The sequence below is a fragment of the Vitis vinifera genome, chromosome 19, assembly GCF_030704535.1.
Source record: "Vitis vinifera cultivar Pinot Noir 40024 chromosome 19, ASM3070453v1".
NCBI classification, from domain to species: domain Eukaryota; kingdom Viridiplantae; phylum Streptophyta; class Magnoliopsida; order Vitales; family Vitaceae; genus Vitis; species Vitis vinifera.
Genome location: NC_081823.1, coordinates 1,737,138 through 1,764,104, shown reverse-complemented (window position 1 = coordinate 1,764,104; position 26,967 = coordinate 1,737,138). Strand labels below are relative to the sequence as shown.

At 35.1% G+C, this 26,967-nt stretch overlaps 2 protein-coding genes across 2 annotated transcripts; both read right to left on the bottom strand.

Annotated features, from left to right (window-relative positions):
- Nucleotides 1-793: 793 nt before the first annotated feature.
- On the bottom strand, nucleotides 794-6,449 carry LOC100253724 (malate dehydrogenase, mitochondrial-like). Its single transcript, XM_002285320.5, has 7 exons — nucleotides 6,044-6,449; nucleotides 5,641-5,814; nucleotides 5,365-5,533; nucleotides 4,022-4,083; nucleotides 3,795-3,919; nucleotides 2,701-2,818; nucleotides 794-1,108 (listed from the first exon to the last, which is right to left on the bottom strand). Exons 1-7 carry the CDS (start codon nucleotides 6,308-6,310, stop codon nucleotides 968-970), a joined length of 1,056 nt encoding a protein of 351 aa, XP_002285356.1. The 5' UTR covers nucleotides 6,311-6,449; the 3' UTR covers nucleotides 794-967.
- A 1,336-nt stretch (nucleotides 6,450-7,785) lies between these two features.
- On the bottom strand, nucleotides 7,786-26,783 carry LOC100245121 (tRNA dimethylallyltransferase 9). Its single transcript, XM_002282976.5, has 11 exons — nucleotides 26,495-26,783; nucleotides 24,182-24,235; nucleotides 23,488-23,530; nucleotides 15,157-15,265; nucleotides 13,618-13,816; nucleotides 13,046-13,265; nucleotides 11,992-12,086; nucleotides 9,559-9,653; nucleotides 9,119-9,194; nucleotides 8,444-8,583; nucleotides 7,786-8,355 (listed from the first exon to the last, which is right to left on the bottom strand). Exons 1-11 carry the CDS (start codon nucleotides 26,741-26,743, stop codon nucleotides 8,292-8,294), a joined length of 1,344 nt encoding a protein of 447 aa, XP_002283012.1. The 5' UTR covers nucleotides 26,744-26,783; the 3' UTR covers nucleotides 7,786-8,291.
- Between the last annotated feature and the right edge of the window lie 184 nt (nucleotides 26,784-26,967).

Genomic DNA, 26,967 nt, shown 5'->3' with positions numbered 1-26,967 from the left:
ATGTGTTAATTTGATAATTTAGAGTAAATTTTTAATTAATTTTATCAAACAATTTTATTACTTAAAAGTAAAAAAAAAAGGTAAAAAATTACAAGCTAACAACTTAGAAAATTTTAATTTAAAGTCTACTTAATCTGTTAAGTAATAAGTATTAAATTTAATAAGTTATTAAATAATAAATATTAAATTTTATTTAACACCTACACCGTGTGTTTAACCACCCACTGAATATATATGTCATACATTTGGCCGCTCTTTCCTGTTTCTGTTGCAACGGTTTGGTCTTTGGCATCTACAAAGACTATTTCTCGGAATCATTTTTAATGCCCCGTCTCTCAAGTTCAGCCAACTTTGGTCCTCTTTGGAAGTATAAAGCAGAGGCCCTTGCACAGTTGCATAGCGTGTATCAGATGAGGTCAATAATGGCATCCGCGGAAACAGGAATCTGTTGATTACTTTGCCTGCAGCCGCGGCATTGGAATGATAAGACCATCCTCTAAATGGAACCAAGAAGTAAGCCATCGAGACAGATACTAACCCCATTTGGAGGGGGGTGGGTTTGTTGCGGGCGAAGCTTGGGAATTCTCTAATCTCGGTAGGGGAGACTCTGCCATTATATGCAAGACTCCTGGAACACTCAAATAAGGTTAACGAGACCAAGCCAACGTTGGAAGGTAGAATGCCCCTGCCACAATATTGTAGGCTTCGGTCGATCCAGCTTAAGCCCAAAATTTTGGTGCAGGGCACAGCCGGAGGTAGCTGCCTCCAGACAATATGTATATAAACCAACCCCTTTGTTTATCGGAGGCAAAGGATGAGTACCACCATGCCACCACAAATTATTTTTATTTCTGCAAAATGTGTTTATTTAAATCAAAAGCCCTACTCTATGAGAAAAAAAAACTACTGTGGTTTTGCTGCTGAAAAATAAATAAATAAAATCTGCAAATTGTGATGTATTTTCTGATTAACTTTGGGCGGCAAACTTGATTCCCTTCTCAATAGAGGCTTTGAGGTCTGGCTTGAGCTTTTCCAAACCTTCCTTTTCATAGTCAGAGAGCGGCCCCAATCCCAACACTTCCTCCACGCCATTCTTCCCAAGTCTTACCTGCAGTCCATATACATGCAGCAGCAAGCAAACATTTTAGAAAAATTACCTACTAACAACATACCACTCTATGCCATAACTACGGTTGTGCCACAAATAAAAAATCAAGTGTGGACACAATGATGGTTTAGTGGAATACAAAAATTGGAAATTATGACACCAAGAATCTAGACAAGGATAGCATAATCTTCATACTACAAATTTAGTATGTGGATAATCCTACTCGAGTAACCACCTATCTGAAGATTGAACAAAACATGGCCTGCCTTTTTGACAAGAGCAAAAAAAATTTCTCCATGGTTTTAGTTGTAACCCAAATAGGCACCTTAAATCAAATGGCCTAAAAATGGGTCATGCATTCAGAAACTTGGCCAGACCATGGGAAAAATCATTTAAATATTGTTTTATTAGGCATACAAAAATGACATTTAGAAACAACTCAAAATGCTGACACCACTTAACCTATAAAAGAAAATGAGCTGTCTAAAGCCATCTTAAATTGGAAAAAGAAAAAGGGAAATTTTGTCCAAAATTTATTTGGATCTAAAAATTGGTCTATCCAAAATTTGATGCCATAGTTCAAAAAACAAAAAGCTAAACCATCCGCACAAGAAATTTTGTGAATTTTAATAATGAACATCCCAAGCTTATGACAAGTTCAATCTTATATAGTCTCAGCGAGGGTAAAATAGGAAAGAGAAGTCAAAAATAAGGAAAGGCATATGCAATCAAAGAAGAAAGCAAACACAAGAGTGATGTCAGAAACATTTAAAATAATCCCATATATACCAAGGCAACTTTCACATAAGAGTGAATTCTAGTAACATAACATGTCTGGAAAATCCAGTGCATTGTGGTTGTGAGTGGATTACTCTTTAAGGTTGGGACGGAAGGTGGGAATGGCAACTTCTCAAGCTGGGGTGGTGTTTCCTTTGCAAACACAATGAGGAATTAGCCAATCATGTTATCCTTCATAGAAGAGTGGCTTACAGTTTCTGAACCTGGGTGTCTCCCTAGTTTCGCCCATTGTGGATGCTCCCTTATATATTGAACAAATTGCTAGGTTCAGATAGGAGTTTTATGAGTTAAGGGCAGCTTTAGAGTATCATTCCACTTTGCCTTGAAGGAAAGAATATAGAAATAGTTTTGAGGATGTGGATGTGAAATCAACATTAATACCTTGTTCTCTTGATCATATATTTCAGATTGTAACTTTGGCTTGATTTCTGATTCTTCAATTGTTAAAGGGGCTAAGGTGTTTTTTTTAATTCTCACTTTTGGCACCTTTTTTATACATCCTGTGGTTACGCTTCCTTTTTGTTAAGGGCTCTTTTAATAAAATTTCAGTTGCTTAAAAAAAGAGCATGGTCGTTATGGTAGTTCTAAGCATATAGATTGTATTCGCAAAAATTCAGTCAGAGAGTATGCAGCAGAATTCACAAATAACAATGCCAAACAGATAAAACAAATCAAAACATGACAATATAAAGAAGATAAAGGAGATTTTTCCTAACAACCTACAACAATCAACATAAATAAATTGGGCATATCCCTTGCAAAAATATTCTCACAATAAAGATAAGATCAATCACCTTAGAAGAAAAGAAGGGTAGTTCAGTGATGCTTGATTGCACGTATGAACATTCCACAACCTCTGGAACCCCATTGAGTCCCTTCAGGCAAGCATCAGCAAAAATGGCTCCTGCATAGCTGTAGTGTGAAAGAAACATGGCAGAGTAATCAGGAACCATTTTTATAGTTCTATACTGGATACCTTCTAGTGATGAAACAAACTCAGGTAACACAAGGGAGTTGAAGAGAATGGAAGACAAAAATGTATGAACAGACAAACAAAAACATAGGAAAACTCGCTTGCAGGAAAATTTATTCACAGAAAATAAGGAAGGCGCCACTGAATGTTTGGTGAGCACTTGACACAATATATCTCAATAGAAATAGTAAGTGTTCAACAAAAATTTTACACGATTGTTAATTATCATGAATCCCATCCAACAAATGAGACATGCATACCCCAAGATTACTCATTTTATTGTAAAAAATAACATCCTTTGGCAACATTAGATGGGTAAGATTCCAACAGGGAAAAAAAATATAATTGTTGGATGCAAGAAACAGGAAAAAAAAAAAAGCCTAAGTGCACTCAAAACAACTACCTAACATCTATGATATAGTAGAATCAAAGATTCCAACCATCTTCTGCTCTTTGATCATAATCAGAAAGAGATCCATGGGCAACACATGGGAGGGTTAATCATAGCAAGAGGCATGGAAGGGGAAGGAGAGGCAGATTTATAGCAGTCGACTGTGGGTGGTCAAGTGCAGTTGCTAAAATATGAAAAATATGAATATATACATATTTTAGCAGGGCACATTATACATTCAACATCCTAAAAATTTGTAAGTCGAAATCGAAGAGAAGACCAAAAGGTGCCTCACTTGATAATATCATAATATGTTATTTCACTCTCCAATCTATCCAAGCACGCACCATCTTTCAGGAAGAAAAATCCAGAAAATAGCTACTACAGCACAAGAATATTTGTTTAACTTCTATAAGGTTCCAGTTTTTTCTACAAAGAAACAAAATCTACATATTTATACATCAGTCAACTTAAGAAAGTTTATGTAAGAAACCATGGGCAATGAAGTCTCTTTACAGACTTACGCCATTGATAAAGTTGCAGAGCCCTTTCCAGCCTTTGCTTCCACAACTTCCGTCCCCCCATCTTGTGTTCGCTTTGTAAGAGCTTGAATATCTTCATCCGACAAATTATTGGATTTTGGAGTGGTCTATTAATATATTCAAAACAGAAATTGGCAACCATGCAAAATGTAACAAAAGGAACGTCAAAGTAAGATATCTAATTCAATATTAGACACAAAAGGAAATACTTGAGAAAATAGAGGCAGAATGGTTATGCCAGCATGGCCGCCAACAACGGGTACATTAACCTCTGTAAACAAAAGAAGAAAATTCAAGTCAATGATGTGACTTCATAAATAAATAAATAAATATACACACGTGCGTGTGTGTGTATCATGCCCCTTTAGCTGCTGGGAAAAGAAATGAGGACAGATGTGCTATGCATGTGGCATAAAATGCATCATGCAGGATGTACATGAAAAAAAAATATCTATCTACAACATCTCTACCACCAATGTAAAAAGGAAATAATGTAGCATTCATTATTTCACCGTCATTTTCTTTCCTGTCGTGAAGACAGTACTCACAAACAGCTCTGGCTTTTCCTTCAAAAGTCTAAAAACACTAATGCCAATAGCAATTTTAGTTTAAAACTGAAAACATTATCCCCTTAGCTTTTTAAAGCATTTTGTATAAAAACCTAAAAAAGCTAATAAAAATAACAATTTCAATTTTACACTAAAACCACTACTCTCGATATTTTTTTTGGCTTTTAAAATGCCTTCAAAACCTAAAGGTGGTAGTATCTTCCAGGTAAAACAAAAAATGTTATCCTCATTGTTCATAATCATTTTTCCAGTGCAGTAAAAGAAATAGATATCCAACTAAGTGCTTCAAACAAAGTGGACACTTTTTTAGACATTGAGCCTTTTTTCAGCGATATTAACAGCGCTTAGGCATGAAGCTTTTTATGCAGCATACATACCACATTTATCCTGAACTCTGAAAGACGAAGAAATTTAAAACTAAAACTTAATGCTTTCCATCATTTAGGATTTAGAAAAAATGGAGAATAACATCAGATTATCAAGTCCTTGATAAGGAGCCATGGACTCATGAGATGAAAGTCATAATAGCATAGAGCCTAGAGTTAAGCAGAGCCACCTAACCAGAGTCCTTTAATAAAGCCAGTCAAACCATTTCAGAAATCTATGAATCCTTGTAACAAACCCAAGTCTATGAATCATTTGATGAAAAAGAGAGGAAGAAGAAGAAATTCCTCCCAATGAAGCTTAATACCAAAATACAGTTTACTTGAGGGAGTTTCATTTTTTCAGAATCCTATGAGAAAGAAAAAAATAAGATTCAAAATTCAGTAATGCTATACAAACTAACAGTGTTTACTAAAATTCCATGGCAAAGACTTAGGAATGGCACATAATGTTGTATGGAATTAGTAAAAATGGTTAGTAAAGAAAAGCATGTTACTTCAAAATTTTATTTTCCTCTATTCTCACAGTTCTCCCAGAAACCAAATGGAGCATCCAGAAGAAGATTTATATATACATTCCTGCATAAGTGAAAGGAATACCTGAAACTGGTACTTTTGCCTTTGCAGCATAGAAAGTCTTAGCCCTAACCACATCAAGTGTGGTCACACCAAAAAGTTTCTTCTCATCAAAAGTCCCTGCTTTCTTAAAAACTTCAGCAGCAATTGGCACCGTTGAGTTCACGGGATTGCTTATCACGTTAACAAGAGCCTGATTGAATAAATCATTTCCAAATAAAATAATCAGACGAAACATTATCGAAATTCCAAAAATAAACTAAATAGAGTCACAATTTAAATGCTTAGAAGCACACTCACATTCGGGCAATACTTGGCGATAGCAATGCAAAGAGATTTAACAATGCCGGCATTGATGTTAAAGAGATCATCACGAGTCATACCCGGCTTTCTCGGGACACCAGCCGGAATTATGACCACGTCCGATCCCTCTAGAGCTTTTCCTAGCTGATCTTCACCCATGAATCCAGCAACCTAAATAAAAACAAGTTGAATCAAACCGGAGACAGATGAGATAAAAGTAGGTAGGGAGAAACAAAACCAACTAATCAACCAATCACAATGAACATAGAAAATAAAAACGGCAAGAAAAGGCAATTGAACTGATAAACCTAAAGAGAGAAACACAAGCGACATTTTTCAATCAAGAGAAGACGGATCATAACGCTAAAAAAACCTAGATAGAGAGAGAGGAGGATCGGACCTGAGATATGGTGTTGACGTGGCTGACGTCGGCGGCGACTCCGGGGGTTCCAGCGATATCGTAGAGTGCGAGATTAGAGACCAGAGGGTTGATCTTCATAAGCAGTGCAAGAGGCTGGCCGATTCCGCCGGCGGCACCGAGAATGGTTACCTTTCGTTCAGGAACTGACTCTGAGCAGTAGCAACGGCGAAGGAAATGAGAAGGCGAAGAAGAAGAGCCACTCCTCAACGCCGATCGTACGGATCTCATCGCCATTGATGCCTTCATTTTTTTCTAGAGAGAAAATGGCAATGGAAAAAAAAGGCGTTTGGGAGGTTAGAAACGCAAGATGGTTTGTTGGAGGGTTTTATAGAGATGGTGATGGGAGAGAGAACGAGTGTTTGACTAAAACTGGGGTTTAAGGAACCATCTAGATTATGAATACAAAATATCAAAAATAAAATCTACCAAGGCCACGTGGATGCCTACATGGCCTCAATCATTGCCAAGTAGATTATAAAGAAAAAAAATATCTTTAAATTACTCCTCATTTCAAGACGAACTCACAAATTGATTTGATTTTAAAAAAAATAAGCTAGAAATATTTCCATGAAAATAAATTAAAATTTTTTTCTTAATTATTATAGGCCAAAAATTTTAATTCTAGGCAATTCAATTAATATGATAAACTTATCCTTACAAAATAAAATTGATCTTAATCTTCGATGTTCAAATGATAAAAAATAAAATAATAATAATTAAAAAAAACTAAATTAAATTAAGATTTTATTGGTAAATTTTTTGTTCCCTAAAATATTATTTCATATATTAAAAATTCTCATTATATCTTATTCTCTTGAAATTTTATTTCCATATTTCTTTATTATTTAATACATATATATTACTTTTTACAAAAAAAAGAATTAAATAATTTATTTATTTGCTTATTTTTCTATTTCTATTTAAATAATTTATTCACTAAACCTTGCTTTTTCATATTCTTTATTTTTTAATATATATTTTCATAACATTTATATAAAAAAATTATATAACTTATTTACTAAAAATTCTTTATATGTGCAATGCATCCTTTCCCATATTTACTTTATTATTAAAAAAAATTAAATAATTTATTTATTAAAAATTCTTAACATTATCTTTACCATTCTCTTAACGTTTTTTTTTATAGTTTAATATATATTATTATTTTTAATATATATATATATATATATATATTTAACATGTTAATATATATTTTTATCAATTTTTTATAAAAAATAAATAGTAAAAAATTCCTAATATAATATGTTCCATGTGTTCTTTTTAAACCTTGGGATGAGTCAAAGCCTAGAGATAAGGTGTGTTTGAGACTGGTCAAAACCCTACTATGATGGTTAGCCCCGTTATACCAAAGTCGCACTCTAGGTTAAAGTGATGTTTGTTTTTTTTACTTTTTTTATTTTTAAAATTTAAATGGTTAGTTTTTCTACTTTTTTTTTTTTTTATTTATTATAAATTTTTTATTAAATAAAAAAATCAAAATATATAATTTTTTTCTAAATAAAAAAAATAACATATTAATTTTTCTTTACTTTTTAATACTTAATAAAAATAAAATACTATAAAAACAAACAACCTAATATTTAACACTATTGAGCATTAAGATTCTATTTAAAATTAAGTGAAAAAACAAACACCACCTAAGTCCTGAAACGACTCCATGAGCATGAATATGACATCGGAACCTCCTACCAATAAATAGCTTCGACAAGAAGACCATATCTAAAGTTTATTTCTGTCAGTATCATGTATGCTACAGTAATTGAGCCAATACTGTTGTTTCTGAAGTGCCCAGAGAATGAGATTAATAAGAAAGCATGTTTACATGTTGCAAAGTAATCCTTCAAATCTAAAGACACCCAATCTTCAGCTAGACCTCAAAACCATGCCTTTTTTCCCAAATCTTTCCTAGTTTAGTCTTAATCTCTCTCTCAACCGAGACTAAAATCCCGCATAAATACACTAATTTCATAAGCAAAATCCTGTTATTGCAGTGAGTAATCAAACAAGGCTTCAGATAACGAACGCTTAACGAATGATTAACACCAGATGCAGTGAGTCTCGCTGCAGACATGTATCGGTGTGACCTCAGTTTGTAGCTGGCCGACGCAACGACCTTAGACCTTTGAATCTATCTGTTGAAGGAGATGGTGCCAGTTCTGCAAGGTTGAAACTTAGCCCAGTAAAATTGATTAACTCATCAATCAGTTCACTGTTGTGTTCTCCATATCCAGTCTAGAATATCAGAGCAATCTTCACGGTTGATGAAATGCCTTCAAATGTATTTAAAAAAAAAAATTCAATTAGCAATTGGCAATTAAAAGAAAAAAAATAAAGCCAAAAGTATGTCCTAAATTGTACCTATTTTTAGTGCGGTAAGCTTTAAGTTCTTTAATTTCACGGTTGTTTGACATATCTTTCTTCATGCTAAGAGATTTAGGCACGACCAATTTTCCAGTTTGGTCGTAGTATGCATCGTGTATGAAATTAAGCACCATTTCCTGCAAAATTTGTTATTTTCAAAGATGAGCAGAAAGGGAAGAGGCTGCATCAGGAAATGAAATAAAGAACTTCCATGAACTTATCCAAAGCATGCCAATTTTGTTAATGAGTAATGAAAAGGCCTACTTTCAATGCTTTTGCATTGCTGGTTCCAAGCCCAGACAGAGATCATGTTAGGCTCACAAGCCACAAACCACATAAAACCGTCATGCAGACTATCGGTCCTTCCCCTGGTACTGTTAGTAAGGAGTTTGAATTATTTACTTGAAAAAAAAATGAGAATGCCGGACCATGTAACCCCCGAGAGAGAGAGAGAGATGCTCACATCCATCCTAACATCTAGATGGCAAAACTTATCACATATCCAATTCTATGGACATAAGCACCGATACAGACTCTGGGAAGCAATTGTTAAAGGATCAATTCCCTCAGGTGAAGTGAAAATTTTCCAGTTGGATGATATTTACCCAGTAAAGGCACTCATAGACAAGATAAATTTAGCAACCTAAAGAGAAAAAGGTGCAAAAGACATACCAGGGGTCTAGAAGCATCAAGCCAGTGATAAATAAGCTCATTACGGAACCATGTCATTTGCCTTTTTGCAAAGTTTCTGCACAAAAATTAAGCAATATCTGGATAAGAATTTAACCGAGAGCATCACAACTCCATGGAATTAAAAAGGGAGAAAATTCACACTATAATGTAAACGAACTGCATATGTGACCCACAAGTAACATAATGAATTCAATGGTCATCACTGAGAAAACCAATCCTGTAAAGGGATAGATGTAGGAACTAAGAGGAATGAAGCACGGTATTTCACAGGTGATTGTTTCTTAAAACCATCCCTGTGCTATGCATTTGACAAAAAACTTGGAAGTACATAAATATTAAACACAACATAGCCTATCATCACAAACTTGAGTCTGGCAAAATAGATCATATAAATATCATTAGAACAGAAAATGCCTTACCTAGATGCTTTTTGAAATTCAGATAAAAAAGCATAAAATTCTTGGGGTGAACTCCTACCCCCTTGCTCTCTGCACGTTACAAGGTACTCCATAGCCTGAGAGTAAGAAATTGTAAGTACCAAGTCAACCTTACCTTCATGCCTAAAATTTGAATATCACATTTTGGACCAAGAGAGGACAAAAGTATATCAAATCAAGTAAGAGAGAGAAAGAGAGAGAGAGAGAGAGAAAGATGAAACAACCAGGCCAAAATCAACATGAAGCAACATTAGTCGATTTCCTGCAACAGATAATGACCCGCACAAGGGATGCAACTTTCGTTACCCCACTTTGACCATTTTTACATTACTATAATGTTCTCCAAAGCACCAAATTATAGGATTGAAAGGTGTAACAGCATTTATGCTTGAACAGACCCATGGAGCGACAGATATCTAGAGGGTGAAAAACAACTTGAAGAACAAGAAATTTATCTTAAAATATGCTATGAGAAAACTTGGTCCAATGGGATCTCAGAACAGGTTTTGCCAAAAAGACTAGAACAATTGACTATAATGAGCACAATATCCAGAAAGCCTTAAGTGCAGGTAATGTTTGGTCTTCACTTGTAAGCTTCATTGATTGGTTAGGCTCTAACGGCAGGTGATGTTTTTTTATCCCTTCCCCTTCGGTTTGAGCCTTTTGGCTTCTTTTGTATACTCCCTATATACTCTGAGGGCACTGTTTTTGGTGCTTCCTCTTTCAATAAATACATCATTTTTATCTATCAAAAATAAAATATCCAGAAAGCCTTAATCCAACTATTTGGGAAAGAAAAGATCCCTCCATTCATATTTCCCCCTTTTTAATAGGCAAACAGAAGATATATTAATCATCATCAAACAAAAGTGTTGCACCCTATGTACACAGGTTGTACACAACAGGCACCAAGATACGAAGGGAAAAGATCGTTTAGACTAGATTTAATGAAGATCTCCTTCAATCTTTAATCAGGCAGCTCCTCCTTATTGAAAATTCTTCTATTGTGCTCTTTCCATATGCATCAAAACAGGACCTAAATGGTACGAGTTAAATGTCATTCCTTTTTACTTTTGATAAGCAACACTTCTTTTTCTACCAGGAATCAAACCTTGAATCTTTCACATTACCACCCCCATCCTCTGTCACTTGGCAATGCCTTAAGGACTAAGCAATCCAAAATTTTACATTTTTGAAATGTGAATAGCAGAGAAAAGCAAACTCATACTTTTCTTTCACAATAAATTCTTATTTCACAACAAGTGACAGTCTTAATCTTTATGACAGACCTTCTAAGTGGTAGCTTTTTAGATTGCCCCTCCACTCATATTGCCACTAAGTGTTGTTTGGACATATTGGACTTTCCCTGTCTTTTTCTGGTTCATGTAGTTCCTTTCATAAAAAGGTTTAGACCATTTCTTTATTTCTGCTGTCATCTTTTGGCAAGGTAATACAAGTCTACTCTATATCATCCAAAAATATCAAATATCACTGAATAAGATTCAAGAAAACCATCATTATGAAAGGGTTCCATTTCCAGAAAAAACAGGGGATATCCAATCAGATTCCCATTTTATTGTGCCATCCAAAATCAGTTGTTCCTACCTTCAGCTGTAAATTCAAAAGATTTACTTTAACTGCTATAATTGTCCTCTTGAATCTTTTCATAGTTATCAGAAACTCCAAGAGCTGAGTAAGGTAATTATGCAAAACAATAGTTGTGTTATATTTTTCATTCTTATTTGTAGAATAACAGTCTCCCTATTCAGACACATGCTCAGATTTCCAAGCAAAGATGTCAGGATAGCTTCAAAAAGTTTTCCAACAGATATTGGTCTCGTTGAGTCTAAGGTCAAAATGGACTCTTTGGCAGCAAAAAATTATATCCTATAGGTTCTTCCCAAACTATTATTCACTATGGACCCTTTTAGCCACGCTAACATTAAAAATTTTTTGAACTCTTTAAATATTAAGTTCTAGCAGCACCTTCATCCTATAGCTTTAGTGTTTTGCTTACCCCAAAAGAGTCATAGTCAATTTGAGAAGAAGCCTATACTGCCCATTATTTTGCTCAACTTGGTCTCCTTGGGTGCCAAGAAGTAAAAATGGCATTTGTCTCTTTCTTTTTTTTGCCCCCTTCTTTCCCTAAAGCTCTTCATAAACCTTACAGGTTCGTCAAACAGTTTTTCATCATAACTAATAAGGGAATACCTGAGAATAACTAATGTAGTACAATCACATTTTACAACCTAGCATAAGGGGGTAATGTAATTAGATGTTGGAAAGTGGAGATTAATAGAGATAACTGTGTCACAGAACAAAGTTAAACAAAATAAAAAGACAATTAAAGTTTGTAAATATATGCAATAAATAGATATAGAACAGAAAGAATGGATCAGGAAAATATCCAACTACCTGTCTGTAACCAATTGCTCGAGTTGCAGAATTTGAATTTGGAAGAAGACCATTATCGAGAAGCCATCTGGCCTCAGACAGAATCCCATCACTTCCTACACTAAAGAACACATCAGAAAATGCACATACCACACTTTGAACTAGTTGACCCAAACTCAAACAAAAATTTACGAATGTGATAATATGTATAGGACTTTGTTTTATAGGCCACTCTGAGTGAGTATTATCGCCCAGCATCTTGTTTTAACTCATCCAATAAACATGAGGATTAGGAATTAGAAACTTGATGGTTCTAATCAAAGCTTTACTTGGCATAGTTTTGGAGGCTTGCTAGGGTATTTGGAAGTAAAGAAATGGGTGCCTGTTTGGGTTAGAGTTATCCTCGTTAAATCCAGACTCTTTCTGAAGTTTTGGTTTTTCTTCGTCCAAGGCACCTTTAGGGTGATGTTGGTTTGTCTGCATTTGACTTTATTGATAGTTTAGGGATCAATTGAGGAGTTAGCCTCAGTACTCTTATTTTTGTGGAAGTGCTTCCATCTTTTTATTTTGTGTGTTCCTTGTGTGCTTTCTTTCTTTTATTGCTCATTAATATACTATCTCACTATTTATAAAATAAAAGTAAAAAATAGTAAATAAAGGGCCAATTAATCAAATCTTCATCTTTACATAATGTCCTAACTCGGATTCCAAACAAAAATAAATAAATATTCAGCTTGGAGAGGAGGATTCTGCACAATAAATAAATAAATAAGAAAAAAAGGAGTGGTAAATCAAAGCTTTGTACAAAAAAAATATCACTTCAATAACATAAAAGGTTTCCCATGGAGTTCAAATTCAAGATGATTGAAGAGAACATTTTTTGCCAAACATTGCATAACTTATATCATTACATAGGGTAAAGGAAACCTGAAGTAATATCATGGTTCACAAGTAAATGATCATCTAAAAGTAAAACCAAGTACTTTAGCTAAAGACAAAAGGGAATGTTTAATTCAAGCAACGAGATCTTTAATAAAGAAATAAAATCATGCCAATGTCCAATGACATGGCTTACCTAAAAGCATATCTTCACACCGGAGATCAATCGATCTATAGAGTTCAAGTCTTTGGCTGGAAAGGAAAAAACAAATGAACTCAAAGTCCAACTCCTTTGATTTATTTTCCTTGGATCCATCAGAAGAGGAGTTGACATCATGAGAGTGATCTACACTTGAGGGCTGTTCCCTGAAAGAATCATATGGCACATGAAAGGCAGATGGAGGTGACCCACTAGACTGCCATCATGCCAAAAGACACATCCATAAGCAATGAATTTAACAACTTATGTATATTTCCTATCTTTACAATTTAGAGAAAGCAAACAGTTAGAACACTAATAAAGGTCACAAATATTCTCTTACCATCAATCAGATAGTGAGCCACTAAGACCCTAATGGAGAAGAACTCTAAATTAAGCATCTCCCAAAAAGGCAAACAATGCCAGGGCAATTTATCATTAGCCTTTCAAATTTAAATTCATTGTGAGTTAATGTGCCACACACCAACGACAACACCCCCACACCCCCCAACCCGAGGCACAGATGGGTTTTCCAAAATCCATTAAAGCTACAGAACTCAGAAATTAACCTTAATAATCTCAAGGCTGCGACGTAAACGATACCAATCGTTGGCAGCCAAAGATTGGGCCTTCGAGTCACCTGCTTTGACCACCAATTGCACAGCTGCATCCCAGTCCCCGTTTCTCTGTAAATCCATGAGCTCCGAATATACTTCAGATGCGATTTCTCGAGAAGCTTTTGGAACATCTGGTTTTCCATATATGAACCTGATATTTTGCAGAAAATCAATATGTTCTTAGAAAGAGTGCACCTTTTGTCATTGCTCAAATGTGTTCCTATACGCACATTGTGCTACTATGCCACATGGACTTGAGTGCAGTACTAGTCCAGATGCTCAATCTTTCAAAGCCCTAAATTTTAGTATATTGGACTCAACTAGAAAGCATCTAAATAGCAAGTACAGGAAATTTTCTTTGTTTTATTTTACTATCCCTATTTTCAAAAACTCATAGCACAATAGTATAACTGTGTTATTTGAACCCAGTAAAAGATTGATGTGATCAAGTTTTCTTTAGTTGTCATTTCTTAATTTATAAATTTAATTAGGTATTTGACTTGAGTAAAAAACACAAGAGTAGAGAGAAAATCAGGTGTCTACTTTCTTTTTAAATAGATGATAGGTGTTTCCTTAGCTAATTTGGTGACATATGACTTCAAATTCAATCTAAGCTTAATGAGAACTGCAACATCCAAAAAATTATTGTGAAGCTAATTATATTTTTATTTTTTATAATTTTATTTCTCTTTCTTGTGCATTTAATGCATGCATGTTTGTATATATATGTGGGCATATGTGTGTGTGTGTGCATGCTACAAAATAGTCAATAGCTAGATCATAAAATTAAGGTGGGAAAAATCACAAAATTACGGGGGGAAACCCCCTAGATTCAAATTTTAATATCATAATCCTCTCAATATTTAAACTCATCTATAGATCAATTAGATAAAAATAACATGGACTATTGTTTTACAAAAAAATAAAAAATAAACAAGCAATTGAAAATTAGACTGCTAAAAAGATAATAAGAGAGTATGAAATATGATAGAAATATTATATTATAAAATTCTTTATGTAACAACAGTTAAAAAAATTATCAAAATATCAAATATAAACCCATTTCGTAAACTATATAAATGTGCGTGTGAGCGCACACAAAATATAAAGCATTACATTGCTTATTCTCTACATTAATTACTCAAAATCCTAGTAGAAATTGAAACTACCAATAAGGCTGTTAATACTTTCAACTTCTGTAAATTAATATATGAGAGACTGCTCTAATGCTTTGGATTAGCCACAGTGAATCCAAAAGGTGTGCTCTTCAGAAATTTTTTAAAATCCATCTGAACAAGTTATTCCCATGGGTGCCAAGGCAGTGAATGAACTTCCAAAATCTTGCCCGGCTATTAGGTAATAGCATGCAGTTGTTGCACTCAGAAGAGGTTGTGCATGTGCAGTTTTTTCCCCCTATTTCTGAGGGGGGAAAATAAAGTAAATCATGAACAAATGAAACTATTTTATGCAATAGGATATGTAGGAACATACCACCGCAAGTACAATCCAGTCCCTCCAGCTACTATTGGGACACGTTCACTGTTAAGAATGTCTCTTGTCTTTTCTCGTGCATCCTCAAAAAATTGTCCAACAGAATAATCTACAGGAAATTAATGATTTTTTTTTAAATAATAATAATAAGCATCCTAAAAATGTTACAATTTGAGATTGATAGAAAGTAAAGTAATTTGAAGGCATAGTATCCTAAAAATAGCCTGAAGCCAAAATCAAATATGCAACCAGAAGTGGAAAAAAATCTGTAGGCACCAAGCGAGGAAGAAAAAAAAAGGAAACCACTTTTCAATTGATCTTAGCAACTTGCATAATTTCATCAAAAAACCCATGTCCTATATTCTTAACTGAAATTTGCCGCACAAATGGACATATTTTCTTTTTCTTTTTTTTTTTTCCTTTTTTTTCATCTACTCTTTCTTCTCTAATGTGGAAACATTTCTTACAAACAGAGCTCCAATTTAAGTAGAAATAACACAAGAGCTACCTTTTGGTGTAAACTTTTGCACATTGAACTGGTTAGAGATTGGGCTGAGTTGAGAGATTGCTAAAATTCACCTGAAATCCGTCCCCGCCCTCCCCCCCCTCCTTTTTGACATTTCTATCCTCCCCTAACTTACAAGTTCATCACTCACTGCTATCTGCTCTCAGCTAATGTGCCCCTTTCTTTACAAAAAGAAAGTGTTTATGCAAGTTTCTAAGTAATTGAGCTTCAAAAGAAATTTCTTGCTTCTTTTATTTTTAACATCAGTCAAAGGTAACTTGAAGATCAATCAACTCAATCCAACAAATGACACCCAGAGGAGCTTGCACAAAGTGCTCAGGTATCAGGCTTGAGCTAAGCAAGTTCCATTATTTTAGCAATTGTGTTGAGTTTTTACTAATGTCTACCCCAGTTAGCTCAGTCTAACTTACACCCCTACTTACCAATACTCTGAATATAAACTAAAAATAATTATAATTATGTGCACGTGTGAAAATATAGGAATGGGTATAATAACAACATGAAAATGGAAGAGATTGAGAGAGAGAGAGAAAGAAGAAAAGGAAACAAGGCAGTTCTTTATCAGCAGAAGTGCACAAATACATGAGATTCAATGTGGGATATATTTATACCTACACCCCTACCCTCTTGAAAATGGGGATGGTTATACAAACACACCACTACATCAAGAAATATGTTGCTTGTCAAAGAGTTGGGGAACATTGGAGAAAAGTTCCAGAATTTTTTGGAACTTCAGTAAAAGAGACAACCAGGTACATGTTTACACAAAATAAATTCAGATGTTGCCCAAAAAGAAGATATATAAGAAATATCTAAAAAGAAAACATTTAAATTTTGATAGACACTTTATACCATAGTTTTTGTTTGGCTATCAAAAAATTGAGACCATTTAAATTTTGAGGAATATCACAACAAGAATAATTACATTGAGGAGAGATCCAAATACCAGAAAAAGCCCTATGGACAAATAAAAATATAGGTATGGAAGCCACAGATTGTCAAAAATTAGAAGACACATTAAAAATTTAGAAAGAGGACTGATGAGGATGAATATTCAAGATATATATCAAGAAAGGGAATTAGTATTAGTTGTAATTAAAGTAAGATTATTATTACTTGGAATTAAATTAGGATTAATATTTGTTGGAGTCTAATTAGGATTAGCTAGTTGATTTATAATATAATTAGAATTTGAGTCATGATAGGTTATTAGAGTCCTAGTAGAATAAGTTATTAGAGTCCTAGTAGACTTTGGATTTCTTAGAGAAGCCTATAAATAGGCTAATCAATGTAAATCAAAGGAATGAATTTTGATGAATAATATTATACTTTCTTTCATTGCAAGGTTGCAACCCTCAATGGTGAGACTCCATTGATTTTCTTCTAGGTGAGACTCCTAGAAGGCCTTAGTGAGACTCTAAGGTTTTCCATCTTTTCTTCATTATTTATTCTTTCTCTCTATTTCTTATCTTATAACTTTCTTTACCATAAAGTTTATTCCTTGTTCCTCTCCTTACACCCTAAAAATAAAACCCTAGCCCACCTACCCTTGAGTGTAGACAACCATCCTAGGGTTGTCCTACATCAATTTTGGTATCAGAGCCAAAATTCTTGGCATGAAGGCATATGTAACTGAGGAGTAGAGCAACGTATGCAAACATGGTTGAAGGCTACAACTTTTTTATGCAGCCATTGGTGAACATACCAAGGCTAAATGAAGAGGAGGATTGGCGACGTACTAGCATCTTCCAAACTCGTGTTGCTTGTCAAGGGAGACTATGTACTTTGATTATTGATGGAGGTAGTTGTTCCAATCTAGCTTCAGAGGAGCTTGTTGAAAAGCTTAATCTAAAGACAGAAGATCATCCAAATCCCTATCAAATAGCATGGGTAAATGACGCATCTATTTTGGTGAGTTCTCGTTGTCTAGTGACGTTTAATTTCAGTAATGATTTTGAGTTATCAGCATGGTGTGATGTTTTGCCGATGAAAGTTGCCCATATTATGCTTGGAAGACCATGGCTTTTTGATGAAAGAGTCCAACATGATGGCTATGAGAACACTTACACACTTGTGCGCAATGGGCGAAAGAAGATCCTTCGTCCAATGAAGGAAATTCCACCACATAAGCAACCAGAGGAAAAAGTAGCACCCTTGAAACTAGAAGAGCCATCAAATATTCTTATTAAAAAGCAAGTCGAAGTTACTAGAAAAGACGAAGAAATCATCAATGATGAATCTAGAAAGCAAGAGGTGATGAAACTAATCTTAGATCAACCAATAGAAGAGCTCAAAGAAGTTGAAGAAGTTTCAGAAGAATTGATGTTTGACTTCCCAAGGCCAAACATTATCGTGAGTGGTGGCAAACATGAAGAATCTGCTGAAATTTCTTTTGAATATAGGGAATTCAAGAATCTTATTCTTCCACAAAACAATTTACAAGAACAGTGTGGGAAACAACTTCCCACAAGTTTGTTGAAGACACATAATTATTTCAAGAATTATCAACTTGTTGTACAACATCAAAAAGTTTTTCGAAGTCCAGTATTTGTCTTGCATGAAATTGAACAAGTTCAAGAGATCTTGAGATCTTGTCTTACCGTGGGAAAGAGACGATGAAGAAAGAAAGGGTGGAAGGCATTGCTCGGAATTTCAATTGATCATGGAAAATCACTAAAACTCGAGGTCGAGTTTTTTTCAAGTCAGGGGGAATTGATGAGGATGAATATTCAAGATATATATCAAGAAAGGGAATTAGTATTAGTTGTAATTAAAGTAAGATTATTATTACTTGGAATTAAATTAGGATTAATATTTGTTGAAGTCTAATTAGGATTAGCTAGTTGAGTTATAATATAATTAGAATTTGAGTCATGATAGGTTATTAGAGTCCTAGTAGAATAAGTTATTAGAGTCCTAGTAGACTTTGGATTTCTTAGAGAAGCCTATAAATAGGCTAATCAATGTAAATCAAAGGAATGAATTTTGATGAATAATATTATACTTTCTTTCATTGCAAGGTTGCAACCCTCAATGGTGAGACTCCATTGATTTTCTTCTAGGTGAGACTCCTAGAAGGCCTTAGTGAGACTCTAAGGTTTTCCATCTTTTCTTCATTATTTATTCTTTCTCTCTATTTCTTATCTTATAACTTTCTTTACCATAAAGTTTATTCCTTGTTCCTCTCCTTACACCCTAAAAATAAAACCCTAGCCCACCTACCCTTGAGTGTAGACAACCATCCTAGGGTTGTCCTACATCAAGGACCCAAGATATAATTCAAACATCAAAAAAAGAAAAACATAACAAGACTTATAGTATAGACGTTAAGCTTTTTTTGGTAAATATATAAATGTTAACCTTAGTGGCGAAGCCAGAAATTTTGGTTGGGGGGCAAGTAAAAAAAAAATTAGATTATAATAAACATGGATAAATTTTCATATTTTAGAGATAGTGCTCACACTATCATTCAATAAAGTGAGAAATATTGAATGATGTATATACATATACATATATATATAATGTATCGAATTAAACAACAAAAAACCAGCAGCAATGGGGCTTGCCAACAGACTGTACGCTTTCTTGACTCTAAACTGCCCGTTTCTTCCTTCCTTCCAAAAAAACCGAGTCTTCCTCCAAATTAATCCTATGACCCCTCGAAACAAGAAGCAAATTGCCTACCATATCCAATTCCCAATCATTAAAGTCCTTAAGAAACCTTAAATTTCAGCCGTCTTGGCCGAAGTTTTGGTCCCACATCTCTTCCACTATGGCATTCTTATGCACAGCCATAGCAAAAAGATGCGGGAATCTTTGGGACAGCTCTGTACAACCACACCAAAGATCAGTTCAGAATCTGATTTTGGTGCCTTTTCTCACTTTAAACGCCATATTTTCCCAGCACCAAATAGATTCCTTCAAAATCTCCTTCCATACCCCTACTCCAAACGCCCCATTTGCCTTTTTTGTCCTCCAACCAAGATCCTCTTGCCCATACTTCGCCACAAGCACCTGCTTCCAAAGTTCCTCCTTAACACAAGCAAATCTCCATAACCATTTGCCAAGCAAGGCTTTGTTCAAGAGGGCTAGCTTTCTTAAGCCAAGCCCCCCATTTTCCTTATCCGCACAAATCACCTCCCAATTGACTAAGTGGACTTTCTTTTCCAGATTACCCCCTCCCCATAAAAAATCTCTTTGCAACTTTTCTAACCTTTTTGCCACTGTTTTTGGCATGCGGAAAAGTGACATTTGATACAAGGGCATAATAGCCATCGTGGTCTTTATAAGTGTAATTCTCCCACCTTTGGATATATATTGACGTTTCCAAAGGGCAAGTCTCCTCCTCACTCTCTCTTCCACCCCATCCCACACGGAAGAGGCCTTATTAGGCAGCCCCAAGTAGACTACAGGCAACTATCCCACCCTACACCCTAATTCCGCTGCCATCTCGTCCACCTCCCCAACCGGTAAAATTTCACTCTTGGCCAAATTAATCCTTAACCTGAAGCAGCTTCAAACCAAAAGAGAATCCAGCTCAAGTGCGTTATGTGCTCTTTCTTTGCCTCACAAAAAACGACTGTATCATCAGCAAAGAGTAAGTGTGAAATATTGACAGCCTGTCTTCTACCTCGCCATATGCTACACCCAGAGATAAAACCCCCTTCAACAGCCCTCCTAATTAGAACACTCAACACTTCCATTCCCATAACAAATAGATAGGAGGAAAGAGGGTCCCCTCGGCGCAACCCCTTAGAACTTGAAAAGAACCCGGCTGGCACTCCGTTCACCAAGACTGAAAACTTGGTTGTAGATATACAACTCCACATCCATCCCAACCACTTCAGACCAAACCCCATTTTTTGCAAAACCTTCAGCAAAAACTGATAATTAATGTTGTCATACGCCTTTCACAATATCCAATTTGAAAATTAGGCCTTTCTCACCCCCTTTTTTGCCATGAATCAATCACCTCATTTGCAATTAAAGAGGCATCTAGAATTTGTCTCCCTATGACAAATGCATTTTGATCGGGGGAAACCACTTTTCCTATCACTTTCTTAAGTCTATTGGCCAGCACCTTAGCCAACAATTTATACAGCCCCCCTAACAGGCCGATGGGTCTATAATCCCCAAGGTCCTCAGCCCCCCCTTTCTTCGGTAACAAGACCAGAAACGTATTGTTAAGGCTCCTAAGGAAAGAATTTTGCTCATGGAACTCCTTAAACAGATCCAATATCTCCTCCTTTATGAAATCCTAGCAGCTTTACCAAAAAGCCACAGTGAAACCGTCCGGTTCTGGGGCTTTGTCCCCATTCATATCCATTAAAGCAGCATGGACCGCAGACTCAGAAAAAGGGAGCTCCAGCAACTCCGCTTCTTATTGGCTGATTTGCTTTAACTGCAGTTCCCCTATGTCCGCCTTCCAATCCGAACTTTCTGAGAGCATTTGCTGAAAGGCGTTCGCTACCCCTTCCCTCACTTCTTGCTCCTCTGATAACCACACCCCATTTATCTTGACTCTGTCCAGGGAACTAACTCTTCGATGAGCAGTTGCCATACGATGGAAATAACTCGTATTTCTATCCCCTTCCCTTAGCCATAATTCCCTTGATAGCTGTCTCCAATGGGTTTCTTCCATGGACACCCACTTTGCGTATCCCTCCTTGGCTTCCTTTTTTACAGATTGCTTCCTCCTCCGTCAAACTTCTCTCCCTTTCCACCAGATCCCAGAGCTCCACTTGTTGGAGAGTTGCAGCTTTATTGCACTCCAGTCTCCCGAACACCTCCTTATTCCAAATTTTTAGGTTTTATTTCATCTCCTTCAGCTTAGCAGCCAGTCTATAGCTAGCACTGCCTCTAACCACCATCCCCTGCCACCAACAACGAAGTAGATCTTTAAACCCCTCAACTTTGAGCCACATATTTTCGAACCTAAATGGGGAGGGTCCTCTTCTTAGTCCACCACCCTCAAGAAGGACTGGGAAATGATCCGAGGTAGGCCGAGGTAATCTTCTTTGGAAAACACTACTGAACTGATTGAGCCAATTGGGAGTCACGAGAAATCTATCCAGTCTGGCCCAGGACTAATTATTAAGGCCCCCGCTCCAAGTAAATAATCCCCCTTGCAACGGGAGGTCAACAAGCCCTAAGTCGTCTATAATCTGAATTTTCAAAATCATTCTTAAAAACAGTAAGAAATCTCTCTAGAAATTTTTTTAATATTTTAGAAATTTTTTGCTACTGGATTTTTAGAAAAATTCAATAGTTTCACTAATGAACTTTTTGGACTTTTTCAAATAACTAAATATAGATCACTTGAGAGTCATAAAAATTTTCTGTAAGGGGGGTTATCTATAATATGCTGATATAAATGTTGCACCATTGATAGAGATTTGGTGAAGTCATAAGTCTCCTCAAATAAAACATAAATGGTAATTAAAAATCAATTTATTGTTTGTAATTCAAAGTAACCTACTTTTAAGCTATATAATCTCCTATAATTAAAATTAAACACAAACTCCATATGAATCATTAAATAAAATTATATTTATCAATAATTAGATAACATATAATTTAAATAATTATGTAGCCCTTATAAAATAATAACTACTTCATTAAACCTAAAAACTCTAATTTAAACATTTTAAAAATCTCAAAATCAAACTGAAGACCACTAAAAAATATTTAATAATATCAAATATAAAGTTAAAAAAAAGGTCAATTTATTAGAATTTATTTTGTGATGTATATTAGGATTAAAACAAAATTAATAATTTATAAAATTAAAAATAAAAACAAACAAATATTTCATAAACTCTTATTTAATATTCATTCTTATCTATTTTTTCTTTTTTTATTCTTTCCCACACAAAATCATTTTCTTTAGGGGGGATGGTTGGGGCAACTTGCATTTTTGCTTTTTAAAATTTTTAAAATTCTTAATTAAATAAGACCCTAGATGTTTTATTGATGAAATCTGAATATATACAAGTACGAGTGTGCTTGTCTTTGTATCATGGGATGCATAATGAAGACCATGGAACACATTGCTCACCAGAAAAGCATCTAAGATGCAATGGTAACCCAAAACTCTTTAAAGCATCATGAAATGAGAACTCTACCTATCAAAAAATAAAAAAAATAAAAATTGAGCACTCTACCTGTGCTCGTGTTTTATTAGTAAGACCTCTTTTCCATTAAAGTATGACAGCAATCAGAAATAAGATGGGCCAAGTTACATGCACGATCACAAGTAAAACCATTTTTACTGAGACTCATTTAAGATTCCTTGATGTGTAAACCATTCATGCATTTCTAGGTGTCCTTTCTTTTTTTGGACTGAAATATAAAGAAACCAGAAAAAAAAAAAAAGGACCAACATATCTTCAAAAACCGGTACAATCCCATATCTTTAAACAATGCAGAAGGTTGTAGCAAAATTAACATCATGGCCACAAAAGGTAGCTAATTGTCTCAGATTTAAATTGAAACAAGGTTTGCACTCCCTTTTTTTATATTCATATACTGCGTACTTCCTAGAAAACAAAGCTTACAGTAGAGTCCAAAAAACCAGTTAAAGTATGTCAAGCAACAATTTGGCAAGTATGAGCTGAAGCCAAAAAGTACAGATGCAGATACCCTTATCATAATCTGGACGTCTAGCATTTGTGCATGGTCAGAATATTAAATAAATAATTTATTTTGAAGGAAGCATAATTTAGCATAATCCCACCTAATTTGATGAAAAGAACCGATTATAATACTCATGCTTTCAACGTGTATTGGTCTGGCAGGTAATATACCTTCGGATGGATGCAGTATATCAACCAAATGATGTGGCACTTCCTGCAAAAAGATCAAAAGAGGAAAAGATGAAATAGTTATCTCAAGTTTATGCATGAATTAGACAAACTACATTTTTGTCAAAGTAATTTTTTTAAGGGTCAAGTCTGAGTTACGGAATCAAGCAAGATAAGATGGGCAACAAAAGAGCTCAGTTCAATCAGAATCAGCTTATTTTACTGGTACTGCTATATTTAAATAATAATCCATATGCTTTTCTGTTAAAAATATTGTTGAGCTGAACAGGAAACTATAAACAGCCATACCAAAATTTTCACTAGACACTTTCAATCACAAGGGGTTTATTTCGCTGAGACTGCTTTATTAATGTTACCTCTGACAAGTTTCACATCTTAGTTAAAATGATTCATTTTGTTCAATCGTTCCCATGAATATCTACAACATATATAAGCAACAAATTTTCATCAAAGATTTTATATCTCCCAGGGCCAAATTATCTGATAGAAAATTGAAATTAATACCTTCACAGTGACCATTCAATTGCAACCAATACAAGAAACACTATGCTATCATGAAATATAATATGATACCTAGTACCATTCATTGGATTAATAATAAGCTATGTAATCATGTTGTAAGCAAATGATGAGAAACAGAATCTCAAAATGCACAAAGACAGCAGATTATAGTCACCTTACGATCCATCAGTGAAGGCTTTGCAGATCCCACATCAAGACCCCGATATACCTGTGAACAAGCCATGTCGAATCAGTCAATAGAAAAAAAGTATGAACATTCATTATAAGTATCGATGGAGGAAATTACAATTAGGCGATGATATGTAGCTTTCAATGACAATGTAGATAAAAGACAAGCTAAATTAATAACAATCTTATAACTATATTAAAGACCTTCATTTCAGCATGATGCTAAAGTACAGGGAGAACATAAACTCGTTTCATCCTGTTCTTGGAGTTCTTTTTTGTTTCTATGTTGATTATAATTTTTTTTCCTAGAAATTGGGTTCTTAATGAGTTTCTAAACTAAAGATATATCTTCCTAAGCCATTGTTAGTCCTTGTTTTCAATTAAGCTAGTTCTTGAGTAGCAAAAAATCTTGATTATGGACCTTTATTGATTGGATGCAGACAATAGGTAATAATTAATTGAAGCCTTTATTTTCTAGTCCAACAAAAAGAGATCATAAGCATATCTTAATGATAACTTATTTCCTTTTTTTTCTGTTTTTTTTTTTTAAAAAAAAAATTGCTAGGCATACCTTAATGATAACTCCATACCATCCATACCTTTCTAAGGGAGACTTACCTTGATAAAAGCACATTATTAAGCCTTCCAATTTATATATCCTTTTTGTCGTTTCAAGAAAGGTCAGTTCAAGACTCAGGAAGATCCAAAGAAACTTTTTATGGGGAGGAGGTGCACTAGAGAAAAGACCTCATTTTATTGATTAGACTACAGTCTACTTGGCAAGGAAGGAAGGGGATCTTGGTATTCACAATCTTTCAACCTTTAACAAGGCCTTGCTTGGTAAGTAGGATTGAAGATTTGTTACTAACAAGGAGTCCTTGTCAAAACAAATCATAATAGGAAAATTCGGAGAAGAGGAAGCAGGTGGTCTTCAAGAAGGATGAGAGAAGGGTATGGAGTGGGGGTGTGGAAAACCATAAAAAATGAGTGGAAGGGAATAAAAAGCAAGTCTTCCCTAACTTATTCTCTATTGCATCCAACAGAGATGGATGGGTAGCGGAGGAGTGGGACCAGGTTGGGAAAGAGGGTGGATGGAGCCACCACTTTTCAAGACAGTTTAATGATTGAGAGCTTGACAAAGTGGAGATTTTCCAATTGAATTTGCAATCATTGTCAATTAAAAAGGAAAAGGAGGGCGAATTGAGATGAAATGAGTCCAAGAGCAGCAATTTTTCAATTAGACCCCTTTAATCTTCCTTGGCCAAGGGAGATAGAGAGCTTTCCCAGCAGGTGTAGTGTGGAGCACATGGGCACCAAAAAGATGGTATGGACTCTGCTTAATAAGTTTATTTGTGCAAATGCGAGGAAGAAATGACAGATTACTTGCTTCTCTACTGTGCCAAAGCAATTATGTTTGGTAGTTGATCCTTTTCTCTTTGGAGTGGTTTTGGGGATGTGTTTTTCAGTAGAAGGATCCTTTTGGGTTTGCATGGCTCTTCCATGGGGAAGAAATGAAAAAAATGCTGGAGGACTATACCCTTGTGCTTTTTTTCTACTCTTTGGAAGAAAAAAAAAAGGGAGAGCTTTGAATGAAGCTAAGCAGTCAAACCAAGCAATCAAATCCGACTTTATATATACTTTGTAAATTGTGTTAGAATGTACAAGGAGGACCACTCAATGTCTATGATAGACTTTGTAGATTGGATAAGTTTTGAGTAAGGAGAGGATTTTTTTTTTGTTTATCTTCTTCTTGACTAAACTATGTGACTACTGTATACATCATCTGTAAGTTGTTGCAGCTCCTTTTAGGAGCTTTTAAATATTTTCTCATTTGCCTATCACCAAAAAATAAAATGCAAATTGTCATTTTCTTCCCCCTTAAAAAATTACCTTTTTGAGTAACTAACCAACAAAATACTTGGGAGAAATTGTTGCTAAAGGTTTAGTCCCTTGAGTAACTTTGCCCGAAGTTTTGAAATTTCTGTATAGATTATCTACTTTTCTCCAACATTATCATATCTCCATGAGCCCCTCGTCACAATTTTCATAAACATTAGCTTCCTACTGAAAAACAGAAGCATAGAACATTCTAAAGAAGACTGAATCCTCTATTTTCTCAGCAACCAAACAAATGAAAGAGAAGAAAAAAAAAAAAAACAAGAAAACAAAAAACAAAACCTAAACACCCAAATCAACAACACAAGACATAATTCCCTTCCCATTGTCCTTCCCTTTCTTTCTCGGCAACCAAACAGAGGGCAATCCAAGAGGAAAACGGTAAAAGAACTCGGTGCCTTACCTGAACCGAGTCCGCACTGATAATTTCTCCATTGAGGCGCTTCGCCAGCTCCAATGCAAGCCTACTCTTTCCGGCGCCGGTGGGACCGGATATCACTATCACCTTCTCCTTGTTCTTCTTCTTAGTGCCCGAAACGGAGCACGTGGTACCGAACAGTCGGCGGCTTCGAACAAAGAAGAACGGAGGTGATCGGAGAAGAGGCATCTCCGGCGCGTAAAGACTCCGGAGCGAACACACTCCCCAACTCATCTACTCTTTGGCGGTGAGGGTGCAGAGAATAGATAGGCGCCTTCTAATAGATTTATTTTGTATTTTTTTTTTTTTTTTTTTTTAGATATTTCATATTTGTGTCTTTGGAACCTTCAACATTAAATATTTTAATATTTTAAGGATAAAATTATTTTTAGATATCGGAGTAAAATTCTTAGGCTATGTTTGGTTCCCGGAAAGTACAAAGGAAAGAAAAAAAATGT

Bases quoted from the DNA above. Each gene is read 5' to 3' on its own strand.
- LOC100253724 (XM_002285320.5), bottom strand. From the start codon at position 6,310: ATGAAGGCATCAATGGCGATGAGATCCGTACGATCGGCGTTGAGGAGT. The intron at 2,819-3,794 runs GTAAGTCTGTAA...TTCACACTACAG, and splicing joins TCTGCAACTTTATCAATGGC to CTATGCAGGAGCCATTTTTG. The intron at 1,109-2,700 runs GTGATTGATCTT...TATGGACTGCAG, and splicing joins TACCCTTCTTTTCTTCTAAG to GTAAGACTTGGGAAGAATGG.
- LOC100245121 (XM_002282976.5), bottom strand. From the start codon at position 26,743: ATGAGTTGGGGAGTGTGTTCGCTCCGGAGTCTTTACGCGCCGGAGATG. The intron at 12,087-13,045 runs GTAAGCCATGTC...TCTTTAGTGTAG, and splicing joins GTGTGAAGATATGCTTTTAG to GAAGTGATGGGATTCTGTCT. The intron at 8,356-8,443 runs GTACAATTTAGG...ATACATTTGAAG, and splicing joins GCTTACCGCACTAAAAATAG to GCATTTCATCAACCGTGAAG.